This window comes from Equus przewalskii, chromosome 14 (genome assembly GCF_037783145.1).
Source record: "Equus przewalskii isolate Varuska chromosome 14, EquPr2, whole genome shotgun sequence".
NCBI lineage: Eukaryota > Metazoa > Chordata > Mammalia > Perissodactyla > Equidae > Equus > Equus przewalskii.
The window spans coordinates 17887593-17901704 of NC_091844.1; the positions used below are offsets into that span (position 1 = coordinate 17887593).

At 41.2% G+C, this 14112-nt stretch overlaps 1 protein-coding gene across 4 annotated transcripts in view; it reads right to left on the reverse strand.

The window, feature by feature from the left end:
- Positions 1-14112, reverse strand: part of PTCD3 (pentatricopeptide repeat domain 3) — a 31192-nt gene that overhangs the window by 9458 nt on the left and 7622 nt on the right. For all 4 annotated transcript variants that reach the window (XR_011525923.1, XR_011525922.1, XM_070572190.1 and 1 more), the window contains exons 5-13: positions 10094-10162; positions 9505-9609; positions 7815-7938; positions 5824-5939; positions 3981-4051; positions 1913-2000; positions 1446-1506; positions 1085-1170; positions 266-410 (exon numbers count right to left, since the gene is read on the reverse strand). Coding sequence is in view for 2 of the 4 variants with exons in the window: in XM_070572190.1 (XP_070428291.1) it covers positions 266-410; positions 1085-1170; positions 1446-1506; positions 1913-2000; positions 3981-4051; positions 5824-5939; positions 7815-7938; positions 9505-9609; positions 10094-10162 (865 nt within the window). In the remaining 2 variants the exon portion in view is untranslated. The remainder of the gene's footprint in view (positions 1-265; positions 411-1084; positions 1171-1445; positions 1507-1912; positions 2001-3980; positions 4052-5823; positions 5940-7814; positions 7939-9504; positions 9610-10093; positions 10163-14112) is intronic.

Consider the following 14112-nt stretch of genomic DNA (forward strand, 5'->3'; position numbering starts at 1 on the left):
CCAGAATCAAGAGATCCATAAAAAAGTACCTAAAATACTAGGAGAACGTTGTAATTTGCTATAAAGAAGACAAAGATGACACAGGAGCTCCCACCGTAGTAAACACATATAATTAAGTGTGCCAAGTGGTAGAAAGGAAACTCCCAACATATTACGTAAACAGCAAAAAAAAGAGTTGGCGGTCTCTTTTTGGCTTGTTTAGACCTGAAACGTCTGGTCAGCACTGTCTCGGGCATCAGTGAGGGACTCTAGGACACATCCTTACCTATTCCAATGGCTTTCATCTCACGTAAGGTCTGTAAGGCTGGCAATCTTCCAAATGCATAAAATCTTCGGAGACACTTCAGAATTGTATTAAAAGTTTGTAGATTTGGTTTCACCTTCTGTGCAACCATTTGCTTCAGCAGCTCCTAAGCGAATCAAAAGCCAAAGTATTTTTTTATGCCTGGGTAGATAATTTGTCCAATAAACTAATACTACATACTGAAAAAGAACTTGGCTCTCTGGCTATGTCTAAAGCAGGTTAATAAACATATCCCTAATTTAAGAATTACCTATTAGCAAGACAAGTGACTTTGCCTTTTAGAGAAGCCCCTCGATTCAGACACCCCACACCAACTGGATCAACGTATTCAACTGTCTTCAGTCCTTGCCAAGGGAGTCTGCTGAGACTCAAGCAAAAGAATAGACTAGAAGAGATTGTGTTTTTCCTTTATAAATGAGCAGTATGGTATAAAAACATTTCCTATTCCTAAATTACTTCAATCAAGTGATTTCAGTTTCTTTAAACCTACCTGATAAAAATTTTGAATAAATATGCATTATTTTTGTAATAAACTATCATGAGAAATAAATGAACAATGCAACCCAGGTCTTCCCAAATTCTAGCTGTATGCTCCAGGTCAACTAACTTTCTTCTCATGTCAGACACAGCTACTTAAATGAGAGGGTTGCAGGAAAGGCAGTAAACAAGTAGCTGCTATCTGAGTGCCCAGCACGGTGAGTGCCATGTAGCTGCTCTGCGAATGCTGTCTCTATCCCATGTATTTCAGGCCTATCAGAAGACAAAATGAGGTTTCCTTACCAGTATGTTATTCCATTTTTCCTCAAATTTCTCATTTACCATCAATGCTTTTGCTTCAATCACTGCATTGAAGGTGTATACATCAGCTGTAAAAGAAGAAAAGTACTTTAACAAAATTTGGGGTTGAAGATTAACTCCTAAATGGCTCAGTTTAAGGCATACACATGTGGCTCCTGGCTCATTACCACGTGGTCCACGAAACTGGAAAACCACTTTCTTTTCTGGATGTATTCCTGCTTTAATCACCAATACCACAGGAAAAGACTAAAAACTGAGCTAATGATTGAGGCAAGATCCAAAGATTTCAGATTCTTAAGGAAAGAAAAAGGAGGAGTGAGGGGAATTCTCCAAACACACTTACCACGAAGTCTGTTGTTCAATAATTCAGTGTACAAGTTTAATGCCTGCACAGGAGCTCGGTGCTGAAGAGGGAGAGGATAAAAACTAAGCATCATCCAATTTGTTCACTTAAGAAATATTTGCATATCTACTCTTCTAGGGTTCAGGAGTAAGGCAGTAAAGAAACAGACAAGGTCCCACTTCTCATAAAGCGTATGCTCTAGTGCAGTGGTTCTTTACCAAGGGCAACTGTGCTTCTCAAGTGACATGTGGTGATGCCTGTAGACAAGTTTAGTTGTCACAGCTGGGGGTACTGAGGATGTACTCCTGGCATGCCAGGGCAGAGGCCAGGGAGCTATGAAACATCCTACAACACACTGGGCGGCCCCCGCCACAACAAATTATCTGGCTCGAAACATCAGTAATTCTGAGGTGAGAAACCATGAGTCAGTAGAAATTAAGGATAAAAACATATAAAACAAACGCTACCTTCACCATTCCTCGGATCATTGTGCAGTAGGAATGTGCATTTTTCTCAGGCATTAGAGCAAAGATTCTCTCAGCATTGTTTTTTGCTCTGCATAAAAGAGAGTAAATATGAACCAGGGGCAACAGAAAAAAACAACAGCACCACAATTTACTGAGGGTTTACAGTGTTCTAGGCACTGTGCTAAACACTTTATGCATATAATTTCAAACAACTCTTGCCACCCACAAAGAGATGGTTATCATTTTGAAAATGGGAAAAACTGAGGCTCAAAGACCTTAAGTTGTCCAAGGCCTTGCAGTTAAGTAGCAGAATCAGGAACGAAACGGAAAGATTTCTGAAAAGACAGTATACACTCAAGGTATTAAACCAACAGCAAACGGTACAATAGGGCGAAGTTTTCCCAACCTCCTCCAATCACAGTTCCCCAGAGGCAACGACAGAGAAGTGGTTTCTCCTGAATCCCTCTGTCATATTCTAGCACACGTACATACATCATATTCTAGCATATCTATTTTCCCTCTCTTAGGAAAAAAAATCCCCAAAAAACCCGTGACGTCAGCATCACGGCAGAGTGAGCTCTTCCCTTAAGTCTTTCCCCACTAAGATACAACGAAAAGGACAGTCATAAACCAAGAGGACATCCACAGCCATATGTCTGAAGGTGAAGGTGCTGGATACCCCAGGAGGCAGTGGAAGATGGTAAAGGGGATGGCCTCTCCCTCCGCCCGGCAGCAACCTAGGGGCAGGACCACACATTGGCTGGCACGCAACCCTGAGATGAGAAGGGAGAGAAGGAAGGCCTGTGCAGGAAAGCTTGCACTTCAGTTACCTCCCAGCCTGTGGGAACGCCCCACACTGAGGCAGGTAAGCAATCGCAGGGGCGTGCCTACCAGTCCAGGCAGTGAGTGCAGAATCGCTCACAGGAAAAAAGCAAACCCCTGGCCCCGGGCGCAACAACTTGGCCTGAGTGTCCATGGACTAACGAATGGATAAAGAAGATGTGGTATATACATACAACGGAATACTACTCAGCCATAAAAAAGGACAAAATTGTCCCATTTGCAACAACATGGATGGACCCTGAGGGTATCATGCTAAGTGAAATAAGCCAGACAGAGAAAGAGAAACACCATATGATTTCATTCATACATGGAAGATATACTCACACATGGACAATGAGAACAGATTAGTGGTTACCAGAGGGGAAGGGGGTTATGAGGTGGGCAATGAGGGGTGAAGGGGCACATATATATGGTGACTGACAACTAGTCATGTACAACTGAAACTTCACAATGTTATAAACTATTATGACCTCAATACAAACAACAACAGAAAACCCACAAAGGTATCACATTATACAAACTATGCTGTACCTTGATTCTCTCTTACCAATGTCTTTGAAATGTGATAAAGCCAGGATTTGACCCAAGATGGTACCCTAAAGTCCATGCTCTTAACTACTATTTTAAATCATTAAAATCTACTGAAGAAATTTAATTTTTGATTCAATTTATTACTTCAAAAAAGACTAGATATTAGTGGCAGCTTTCCTTCTCCAGACATCTGTGTGAAATACCTTTTATTTAGACACTTCTACTCAGTTAATTTAAATTCTCAAATGTTAGTTTAATGTTATTCACCTTTTGCTCAGAAGTACTGAATATTTCTGCTCGCTGGTCAGTAGTCTTAATTTAGAACTACAGTCTAGTGTACGTGTATTCTTATGTAATCAAAATACTGACTCTTTCAGAATTAGAGGTATATACTGCAACATAGGACTACTGATGAAACTACCAAAGGAACCATACTATGGAAGGCTACGTGGAGTTAAACGGAAAAAAAAGAAAAGAAAAAGTCAAGTGTCAACCTTGTGCTGCTGACTGGAGATAAGGATCTTATGAAAAAAGGTCCAAACACGTATGAACACCAATTGGGATATTTCTATCACATACTGAAAACCAACTGTATTTTTGAAAATTATAGGGTGTCTTCTTCAAGGGGTGAAGGGGAACATTCCATGTACCATGAGGAACCATTAATACAAGGCTCCAACTACGTAACACATACCTCCAAGTAACTCCCAACTGAGGACCAGCCTTCTTCCTAGATTTCTCATTATTTTCCTCTGTGGCCTCTTCCTGAAATGAGCCATCAACAGAAATAAAGTAAAATACGACAATGGAATGCATTCTCCTAGTTAGATTCCTCAAAATCAAACTATCAAAGGAAATAGAATCCAGCAGAAGGCAAAGAGGAAACCCAGCAAACGTTTATTAAGAAATGCTAATTTCTTAAGGGGAAATCAGCTCATTTACAGATGAAAAAAAGTTGGCCCTTAAAGCAACAACTGACAGCCTAGAGAGGAGATAAAGCCACTGCCCTCTATGGCCTGGCCTAGAGTGAAAAACCGGAAATCCAAACCATCCAGCTTGCTTCCTCAGAGGCTACGTTGGCCTCGATCCATACAGAGATATTGTTTATTATTAGAGTGAAAGCAAGAGAAAACATTGCCGGGTATGGAATATATAGTTAATGTCTAACACTGACAGAACACAAGCTAAAATTTTTTTAAAAAGACAACACCTTGTCCTTTATTTATAAACCAATTTTTGGAATAGGCTGATGCAGAGCGAGACAAGCATGGCTGGCTTTACATATGACCGTGCTGGCTCTGTAGCTGGGGCTGGAGGGGCAGAAGGCAAGCCACGCCAGGAAATCTAGAAGATAATCTGGAAGGCAGGGTGTGACTACAACCAGTATCTTTGTACTTTAAAATCTTACTCTGTACACAAATAATCCACATTTAGTGGGAAAAAAATTAGAGAAGACAAACTGGAAGAAAAACACCCATAATTCCATAACCCAGAGAGAAACACTGAATTTTTAAAATGACTTTTCCCTTATGCATATGAAAAATTTTTTATAAAAATGGAACATACCTTGTTTAGCCTATTTTCCCTCTTATCAAGGGTGATGAATCTGTCCATACCCAAACAGACCTACACTAGTACTCTCAGTCACCACACAACACTATTACCATAATCCAATCACTCACTATTGGACACCTAATTTGTTTTCACTATTTTCCAATTATAGGTATGAATATCATATTACAAAAACTGTTATATATACATTTTTTTTTTTAAAGATTGGCACCTGAGTTAACAACTGTTGCTAATCTTTTTTGTTTTTTCCTTCTCCTTCTCCCCAAAGCCCCCAAGTACATAGTTGTATATTCTAGTTGTGAGTGCCTGTGGTTGTGCTATGGGAGACGGCGCCTCAGCATGGTCTGACGAGCAGTGCCATGTCCGCGCCCAGGATCCAAACCGGCAAAACTCTGGGCTGCCAAAGTGGAGCAAGTGAACTTAAGCACTCGGCCACAAGGCCGGCCCCACATCTATACATCTTTGTGCACTTGATCCAAAAGTTTCCTTGGGATCTAGTTCTAGAAATGAAACTCCTGGGTTGAGAGAGAGGCTACGAGTGAGTCTCAACAGGCCAACCCTTGGCACAATACTGTCCTATACCTCCAGTAGCGTGTGCTCACTCCTCCCCGCCTACATATGTATGAAGTTTTGAGGGAGTGGGCAGAAGGGGATCCTTCCCTGTCTATTACACATCATACTGTCACTGTAAGCAACGACAGAGGGGCCTGCCCAAAGATTTCTGGCCAAAGCTTTGCCTGCATGTGGTAGGCAAGGTCCAAATACTTTTAAGAAGGGAACTAGTGTTAAAATAATTGTTTAAATCCCTCTCTTCCTCTGCACACTGTTCATCAGGCTACTGTACCACCCCACATCTCAGCACAAATCTCTACTATCCTAACTCATGGCACACGAACTCGCCTTATTTTGAGAAGGTATTACTATAAAAAAAAAAAACCTTAAAAATCATTGCCCAAAGCCATTACCGACTCTTCTGATTGTTCACGTTGTTGAAAATGATAATCAGCTGAGGGCTCTTGGTCACCATAGTAGCACAATAAATCCAAGAGACTATTAGTTGTTTCCAGAGAAACAGTAGTTCCTGTGGGTAGGAGAAAAAAAGGGAAAGTAACCTTGAAATATCAAAGAACTACACTACAGCCCATTGGATTAAAATTCTTGTTTTTCTACGAGCTGTGGCTTGCTTGGCTACATATTTACTATTGTCCACCACTTTATCAATGGATGAGCACGCATGCCGCATCAACTTAAACACCTAGAGTTATGCAGATCTGGACACAATCCCTACTAACCGTGTTTGTCTGACATAGAAAATTAAAACAGCACGTCAAAGCTTGACTGTGTGCTTACAATAATATTTTATGTATTCGTATCCCCAGAAAAACTGTCTCATGGTGTTAACTATCATCTCCAAACCGAAGACTGCAAATTATTGCCACTTACTTTCCCTGGCCCAGTTCCATTTTTACAAATGCAAGCAGAATCATTCCACTTGGATCCAGGCCCTCACTGAAATACTTGCCTAGAAATACTAGCATAACGTCTAATTACAGTACCCTTTTATAAAAATTGTTGCTCAAAACATTATGCTCCCATCTTGATACCTATTAAAAGGGAACAGGAAGAAGTATGAGACATAATTTACTGTTTTAAAGTAACGGCATTTTTCTAAAGAAAATATACCAATAATAAAAATACTCATCAGGAAATTTAAAAGCCCAGAAAAGAGCAGGGCAGAGTGGAGAGGACACAGGCGATAAGAGTATAATTTGATTGGGTCTTCCCATCCCAGAACTGTGTGACCCTGAAAAATTACTTATTAGTTTCCTTTATAAAATGACTGTAAACACAACAACTCAAAAGGTATTGTAGATTAAATGCCTAGCAAAGTGTTTGGCACTTATTAGGGGCTTGACAGTAAAATTTCCTATGATCCCTCCTCTGGAGCGCTGGCTCATTCTGCTACTCCGAGCTATGGGTCTGACATGCTGTCTTTAAAAATGTTTCCTGAATGTCTGCATGCACCTACACCACACAGTGTGTAAAACAGAGGAAAACAAGTCTTAGCACTAAGAACTTTAATGAAAACTTACACCAGATTTTATCAAATTCAACAAGCAGAGGGAAAAGCCTTCCTAAATTATAATCTGTCAGCAATTCATTTGTACATCCAATGCTATAACAGGCTACACACCAAAATTTTCACATCAAAACCAGGTTCCTGCAATGGTTTCTTCTTGTGTTCAACACTGTATTGAGTGATTGAGTCCAGTTTCTATCTCTTGTATGTTTGGTTGATTTTTATCCTAAATCACTGAGCAGCACTCCAGATCCCACAAACTTAAATAATGCCGCTGCCCTTCATGTTACTATAGGTACATTCTCATGGTAGCTTACAAGTCATGCAATCTAGATCTATACCCCGGAGGTTTACCCAGATCAAATTTGGACAGCTACAGGATTTTAGAGACAGAAGCTCTGAGGAATTAAGTGCCTTTTTCAAGGCCACAGAGCTAATTAGTGCCAGAACTAGAACCAGTATCCAAGCCTTTGATCCCACATTTAATGCTCTTTCCTTTTTAAAGATTTCTTCTTTCCTGTTTTACACCTTCCAAACATACTTAAGGAGCACAGGAAATCTGAATACAATAGGTACACACCTAATGTTAAAAATGGAAGCTAAGGAAGAATGGCTATGTAAGTTCTCTACCTGTGATGCAGCACAAGAGGACAATATCTTAACAAAGGTGCAACTCTATCTCCCCTATAATTTTAAAATGAAGCCAAAGCAGAAATTGAAATATTATTTATTAAGCTGTTAGAAATATAAATGCAGCTATCAAGCAGAGTAAGTGCAGTAATGCCTGTTAACTTTTACTCATGACTAGTGGGACCATCTAACTGTGGCCCACTTCCGGGCCTCCGTCCCTGGGGTGCTTTAAATGAACTTAGTCACCTGCTTGCAAGAGTTGATCAAACATGTCCACCGAAGCTTTGACTTTTCTGAGCTTAATTCGTTCCTTTAGAGCAGCTTCGCTTATATCTTCAATCTGAGGTTCAAAGTACTCAGGCATTAAACACTAGGAAAACAAGATGGTTAAAGTTACTACAAACAGGTAACGGCAAAATGCTAACTGGCAGGACAAAACTTTTATCACCAATAAACCAAAATAAAACTTCACCGTTCCATTCCATGTTTCACGCACCAGATACTATTTATCATTTTAACATGAATTTCTTTGTAGGAAATACAACTTAAAAAATATCTACCAAAAAACCTCGAGAGTCTACAAAACAAGATCGTTTAGCTATCTCAGCTTGGAGAGAAGAATTTAAAAGCACCCAAATGTAAATATTTAATCCATATCTGAAGAATCCTATTTCCAACTAACCCTCCCAATTTCTAGTTGAACTTACTATATTTTCCCCTCATAAAACCACCCTCGCTCTTTTCCTCCCAATCTTGGTTAAAAGTGTCAGCATACAACTGGTTTCCAAAGGCAGAAACCTTTCATCTTTGATGCTGCTTTTACTCTAAACATTTACTACCACCAAGGTATGTACATTTTACCTCACTCACTAATTCATATACTCATTGAACACTTATTACTGTACGCCAGGCACGAAGCGAGGCATTGGGCATGTAGGGATGAAAGTCACTTTCTACCTTCAAGGTGCTTACAGTCTAATAAAGGAGGGAAACAATTATGACACAGTGTGAATGGTAAATGACGTAGGAGATCTCAGAGGTGTGAGACTGCTGCCGCCATGGAGGCAGGGGACCCATGGAAGGCTTCAAGCAAAAGTGAACTAAGCCCAGAAGAGTCACTGTTAGTCAAAAACATGAAGGGGAAACAGGGGGCTAGCAAATGACATTCCATCACTGCCACTGGCTGAGTTCAGGATTTCAATATTTTTACCTACACAATTGCACTGGATTCCTGATTTGCCACTTGAGAAGCAGGAAGGCTGTGTTTTGGGAAGGAAGAAGATATGAGAGGGAGTAATCTTGGACATGGCAAGTCTGAGGTTACTATTTCCACTAATGAACTCAGGAGGGCAGAGGCACGTCTCTATTGTTTACCACGGTACTGACAGCACTAAGCACAATGCCTAACACACAGCAGGCACTGCACAAATCCTCTTCATGACTGTGGAACAGAGAGGCAGGTGGAAATCCAATTTGGAGTTCAAAGTTAAGGTGAAAGATTTACACAATCTAAAGAGAAACCAGAGTACTAGTGTTCAAAGTAGAGGGCTCTAGGCCAGATATCCCAGACTGCCAAAAGCAGGATAGGGTCGTGGAAGCAGGAGTGTAGACAGGAAAAAAGAGAGAACGACTGAGCATGGAAACCTAAGAAAGACACCAACACTTAAGGAGTTGAGAGAAAAGCTACTGAAAAGGAATAGTCAGAGGTAAAGATCCAAGAGTCTGGTGCCACAGAAGCGAAATGGGAAAAATAAGATAAAGAGCAAAACCATGAGTTTAAAAAAAAAAAAGGTTTGCGTTGTGAGCAAAGATAACTACATACATCAAAAGACTTTTCACCCAAATATTGAGGGCATTCAAATGTTAGCCATGAAAGCTTGGTTTAGTTTATATTTGTATACAGCATTATCTAAAAATCATGATTACCTCTCCTTACCGGTATATGAGGTTCAGCTATGTCCTTCTGAAAATATTTGGGATGTGAATTAATAATAAACTTGGCTGCATTCTCCCCAGACTTCTTTGCCAACAAAAATGAACGCTATACAAAGAAAAAGATTTATACATAAATTGGTATTTACATGTAATTTAGACTCCAGAGAGCAGTTACACCCTCAGCAAGAATTAGCATTCTTTCCCCTAAAAAAAAGAATGCAACAATACACAGAAATCCAACTAGAAATTAAATTACATAATATTATATATCCATCTCTGCTACTGTGTGTGTCATATTTCAGGTCACATCTTGTATACAGCTTGAGGTATACAAAAACAATACATTTAAATTGAGTGGACTGCTCCAGTGTGAATGTGCCCTAAGTATTAAACACCAAAACCTTTCCATAGCCAATCTATAAAACTTTTTAATAAAAGTAATAAAAGATTCAGGAAATCTACCAATTTATCTATCAGCATCTGTAAACTTTCCAAAGATTTTTACAACTAAGTTAAATTATATACGCACTCTTGTACCCAAACCAGGAAGAAAAAACATAATATTAGAAAAGTTACATGAAAATACTCACAGATTCCAGAGAAGATGCTGGTATGAGATAAGGATCATCTTGAAATGCGTAAGGGGCAGCTGTGGTATCCTGTAAAGACACAGAAGTCTCTTTAGCTAGATTTTTTGTTTTTTTGGGTTTTTTTTGGTGAGGAAGATTGGCCCTGAGCTAACATCTGTGTCCATCTTCCTCTATTTTCTATCTGGGATGCCTCCACTGCATGGCTTGATGAGAGGTGTGTAGGTCCGCATCCTGGATCTAAACCCATGAACCCACGGCTGCTGAGGCAGAACACATGAACTTAACCACTACACTACTGGGCCGGCCCCATCTTTAGCCAGATTTTTAATAAGAGGACCTTGTGAGTTTTGGTGATGACCCAAAATTCTGTTAAATAAGTTTTAATTACACATGTAACACATATGCAAAAATATGTACATACGTACATTTGTGTGTGTGTGTGTGTGTGTAGAGACAGACAGACAGACACTGATACCTGTACTATACTCTCGGCTCTGTAAGACTAGGTTATAACTATGCACAACTTAAAGCAAACAAACGCTCAAGCTCCCATGACTGCTTCTTAAGATTTAAGCCTGCTATCACCAGGGACTATTGCTGTTTTAAACTAAAGATCCTCTGACTTAACTTGTCTGGGCAACAGTTTCCAGCATTAGGGTTTCCCTCAAAGCATGGCTGCTACCCAAGAGCCCCTCCCCCAAACGGAGCATACTACTGGGCCCTCTCAGGAGGTGGGAAGAGCAGCAGCTTCTTGTGTCCTGTTGTCCAAGGTTCTACACTTCTTTAAACTTTCTAGGTAGAACCCTAAGCAAAATCAACTCTCCAGCACCACCGGAGACTCACTCAAAACTGTCCCCAAATTACTTCCTCTACTCCTCTCCTCTACCTTGGAGCCCCCTTTCCTGGGCTTCCTCAGACCTCTGTTCCATAGGAAAAACTCCCCCTATATCCTGAATCTCTTCTGACTCTCCCTTGACGCCTCATCTTATTGACCAGGGTAGAGACTTCCCTGTGGCTCTGAGGGAAGGTCGCTCAAACCTAGGACCCAGAGGCAGTATTTGGGGGGGTGGGGGTGGGGGGCCTGACTTCCTACTGCCACTTTCAAAACCCACGTCCCTTCACCTTCCTCATCTGAGGCTCACTTCATCTGTTCACACCTCTCTACCAAGACGAGGCACCAGGGGGAGCAGTTCTAGGTTAGCTGCCCTGCACTACGCTCCGATTACACTCAAACTGTGGCCTGGCTCCAGGGCTGATGCTCTGCACCACCTTATTATAAACACATACCTGTTTAGGGCCTCTAGCGTGGTGCATGCTGGACTTGTTTTAACTTACTAGACTTATTCTTCCTATTTGTCTCCCAATTTTCCTCCCTCAGCGACTTCCAAATCCTTTATGGTCTGAGAAACAACTCCACTCTGGCCCTGTAGCTCAGACACCTCAAACCAAATTTACACCCAAACTGAACTTCCCTGATAGCTACTCTCTCTCCTATCTTCTCTATCGCAGTGAACGGTACTGACCACTCAGCAGTCCAACCCAAAGATCCTCTCCCATCACTTCCACTTAACTAATCTGTCATCAGGTCCAGCTTAACATTCCCTACCTACTCCACTGTCCCTTACCCCAATTGCCACTGCCTTAGTTAGTATGTTCCTTATTCATTCATTCAGTATTTAATGAGTACCTCATATGTACCAACCATTATTCTAGCTACCAGGGAGACAACAAAATCCCACCCTTAGCTTACAATCTAGTAGGGAAAAAAAGAACTCCACAAAACAAACAAAATTATGTATATAGTAAATTAAAAGGAGATAACTGCTATGCAGGAAAATGAACTAGAGAGAGGATAAGAAGAAAACATCAGAAAAAGATATATACAGTTCTAAATCAGGTGGTCAGGGAAGGCCTCAAAGAAAAGGTGGTATTTAATTAGAGACCTAAAACGCGGAGGGAGCAAGTTACGTGGACATCTCACAGAAACTATTCCAGACAGAAGGAAGAGCAAACACGAAAGCCCTGAGGCAGATGCGAGCCTGCTGAGAAACTGAGCATCAGCCGGGAGGCACGCGGCTAGAGCAGGGTGAGCAAGGAAGACAGCAGGAGGGGCAGTCAGAGAAGTAATGGGGGGAGGGGGGTGGATCACCTGGGGCCTTACGGGCCCACAGATGGACTTCAGTTTTTACTCCAATTACAACAAATGAGAAGCAGTCTTGAGTTCTGAGCAGAAGAGTGATGTGATCCAACGTTGTAGCAGGGTCACTAGAGCTGCTTACTGGAGACCAGTCTGTAGGGGGCTGAAGAAGTAGAGGGGACAGAGACTACTGTGATTAATCGAGGAAGTAAGAGACGGTGGTGGCCTAGATGACCAAGGTGATCATGGTGATGACGACAAGTGTTCAGACTCTGGAGATTGTGTAGAAAAGAGTTACCAGGCCTGAAACTGCTATCCTTAGAAAGGCTTGTTTGCAAGGCTGACCCTTGGCTGGCATCTGGGAACTTGGCTTTCAGGAGGGTTCCCACCATTCCCAGTACTGATAAGAATGGCTCCCTGTGCCTAAACTATTTGTACAAGGTGGTTTATGCTGATTATCTGCTTTCTTGCTAGGAGTCTGGAAGTTTGGTATGTGCCAGGCAGAGGGTGCCTATGTGACCAGACTCCAATAAATATCTCTGGGCACTGAGTCTCTAATGAGCTTTCTCTGCAGACATTTCAGACATGTTGTCACAACTCTGCTGGAGGAGTTAAGCATGTCCTGTGTGACTGACTGGGAAAAAGACTGCTGGAAGCTTTTTCCTGGTTTCCTCCAGACTCTGCCCGATGTGCCTTTTCCCTTTGCTGACTTTGTTTTGTGTCCTTTCTCTGTAATAAACCATAGCTGTATGACTATATGCTGAGTCCTGTGAGTTGTCCTAGCAAATCGCTGGACCTGGGAGTGGTCCTGGAGACTCCATGCACATATATTTTGATGGAAGAAAACAAAGAATTTATTAATGTGCAGCATGAGAGAAAGAGGAGTCAAAGATGACTCCCAGGATTTTGGCCTGAGCAACTAGAAGGATAGCAAAGAAATACATGAGGAGGTTTAGAGGGAAGGGGGTTTGCTTTTGGACATGTTAATTTTAAGATCTTTATCATACATCCAAGCAGAAAGGTTTCCCACTTCCATATTGCTGTCTTTTCTAAAACTTGTCTGATTAGGTCACACCACTGCTTAGAATTCTTCAAGGAACTTGGACAAGAAGCAAGTCCCTGGCATAGCATTTATGATATTGCCCCATCTTTCATTTCTCTACCCCTCAAATCCTTGATTCCTACCAAACAAACTACTCATTCTGTGCCTGTGTGCTTCTCCCAGGAAAGTTCTTCTCCACTATAGTATCCTTGCTTCTCACCTTACAAGCATCAATCCAATTACAAGCTCTTCTGGAAGTCCTTTCTCAGTCCAGGTTATGTACCCTCTTCTCAGCGCTTCTTCAGTCTCCCTCTCTAGGAACTATGCAACAACTGTGTCTTTATTCTACATGCAGCGCAGTCCCTGGTACGCATCCTCAGTGTAGAATATGTGGTTACTGAATGAATAAATGACTATCCCTTGGATTTTAAGGGCCCAAACCCAGACAAGTCAGACAATTGTACACAGAATTCTACAACAAGGTGAACCCTGGGCCATTCTCATTGAAAAACTGAGAACAATCTCAGAAGCCCATTTCTCTAGTTTACATTTCAGGTGCCTATTTATGGATAACTGACCTGCTGAAAATCTCAATGTCTTGGTAGTGTGGAGATGCAGTATTTTAAAACCTTTCCTCAGAAACTGCTAGGGTATATTAATATTTGGCCCAAGACGACTCAAGTTTAACATTTACAACAGAAGAATAATTCTGGAAATCTGTGATAATGGCCTTAAAGAGAATCAGGATCCACACAGACGTTGTGGCAAAAGCAAGCACTTTTTTAGACATTTTCCCCACAGTTGAAATTAAAGGTATAGTATAGTTTCCAGCTAATGAAA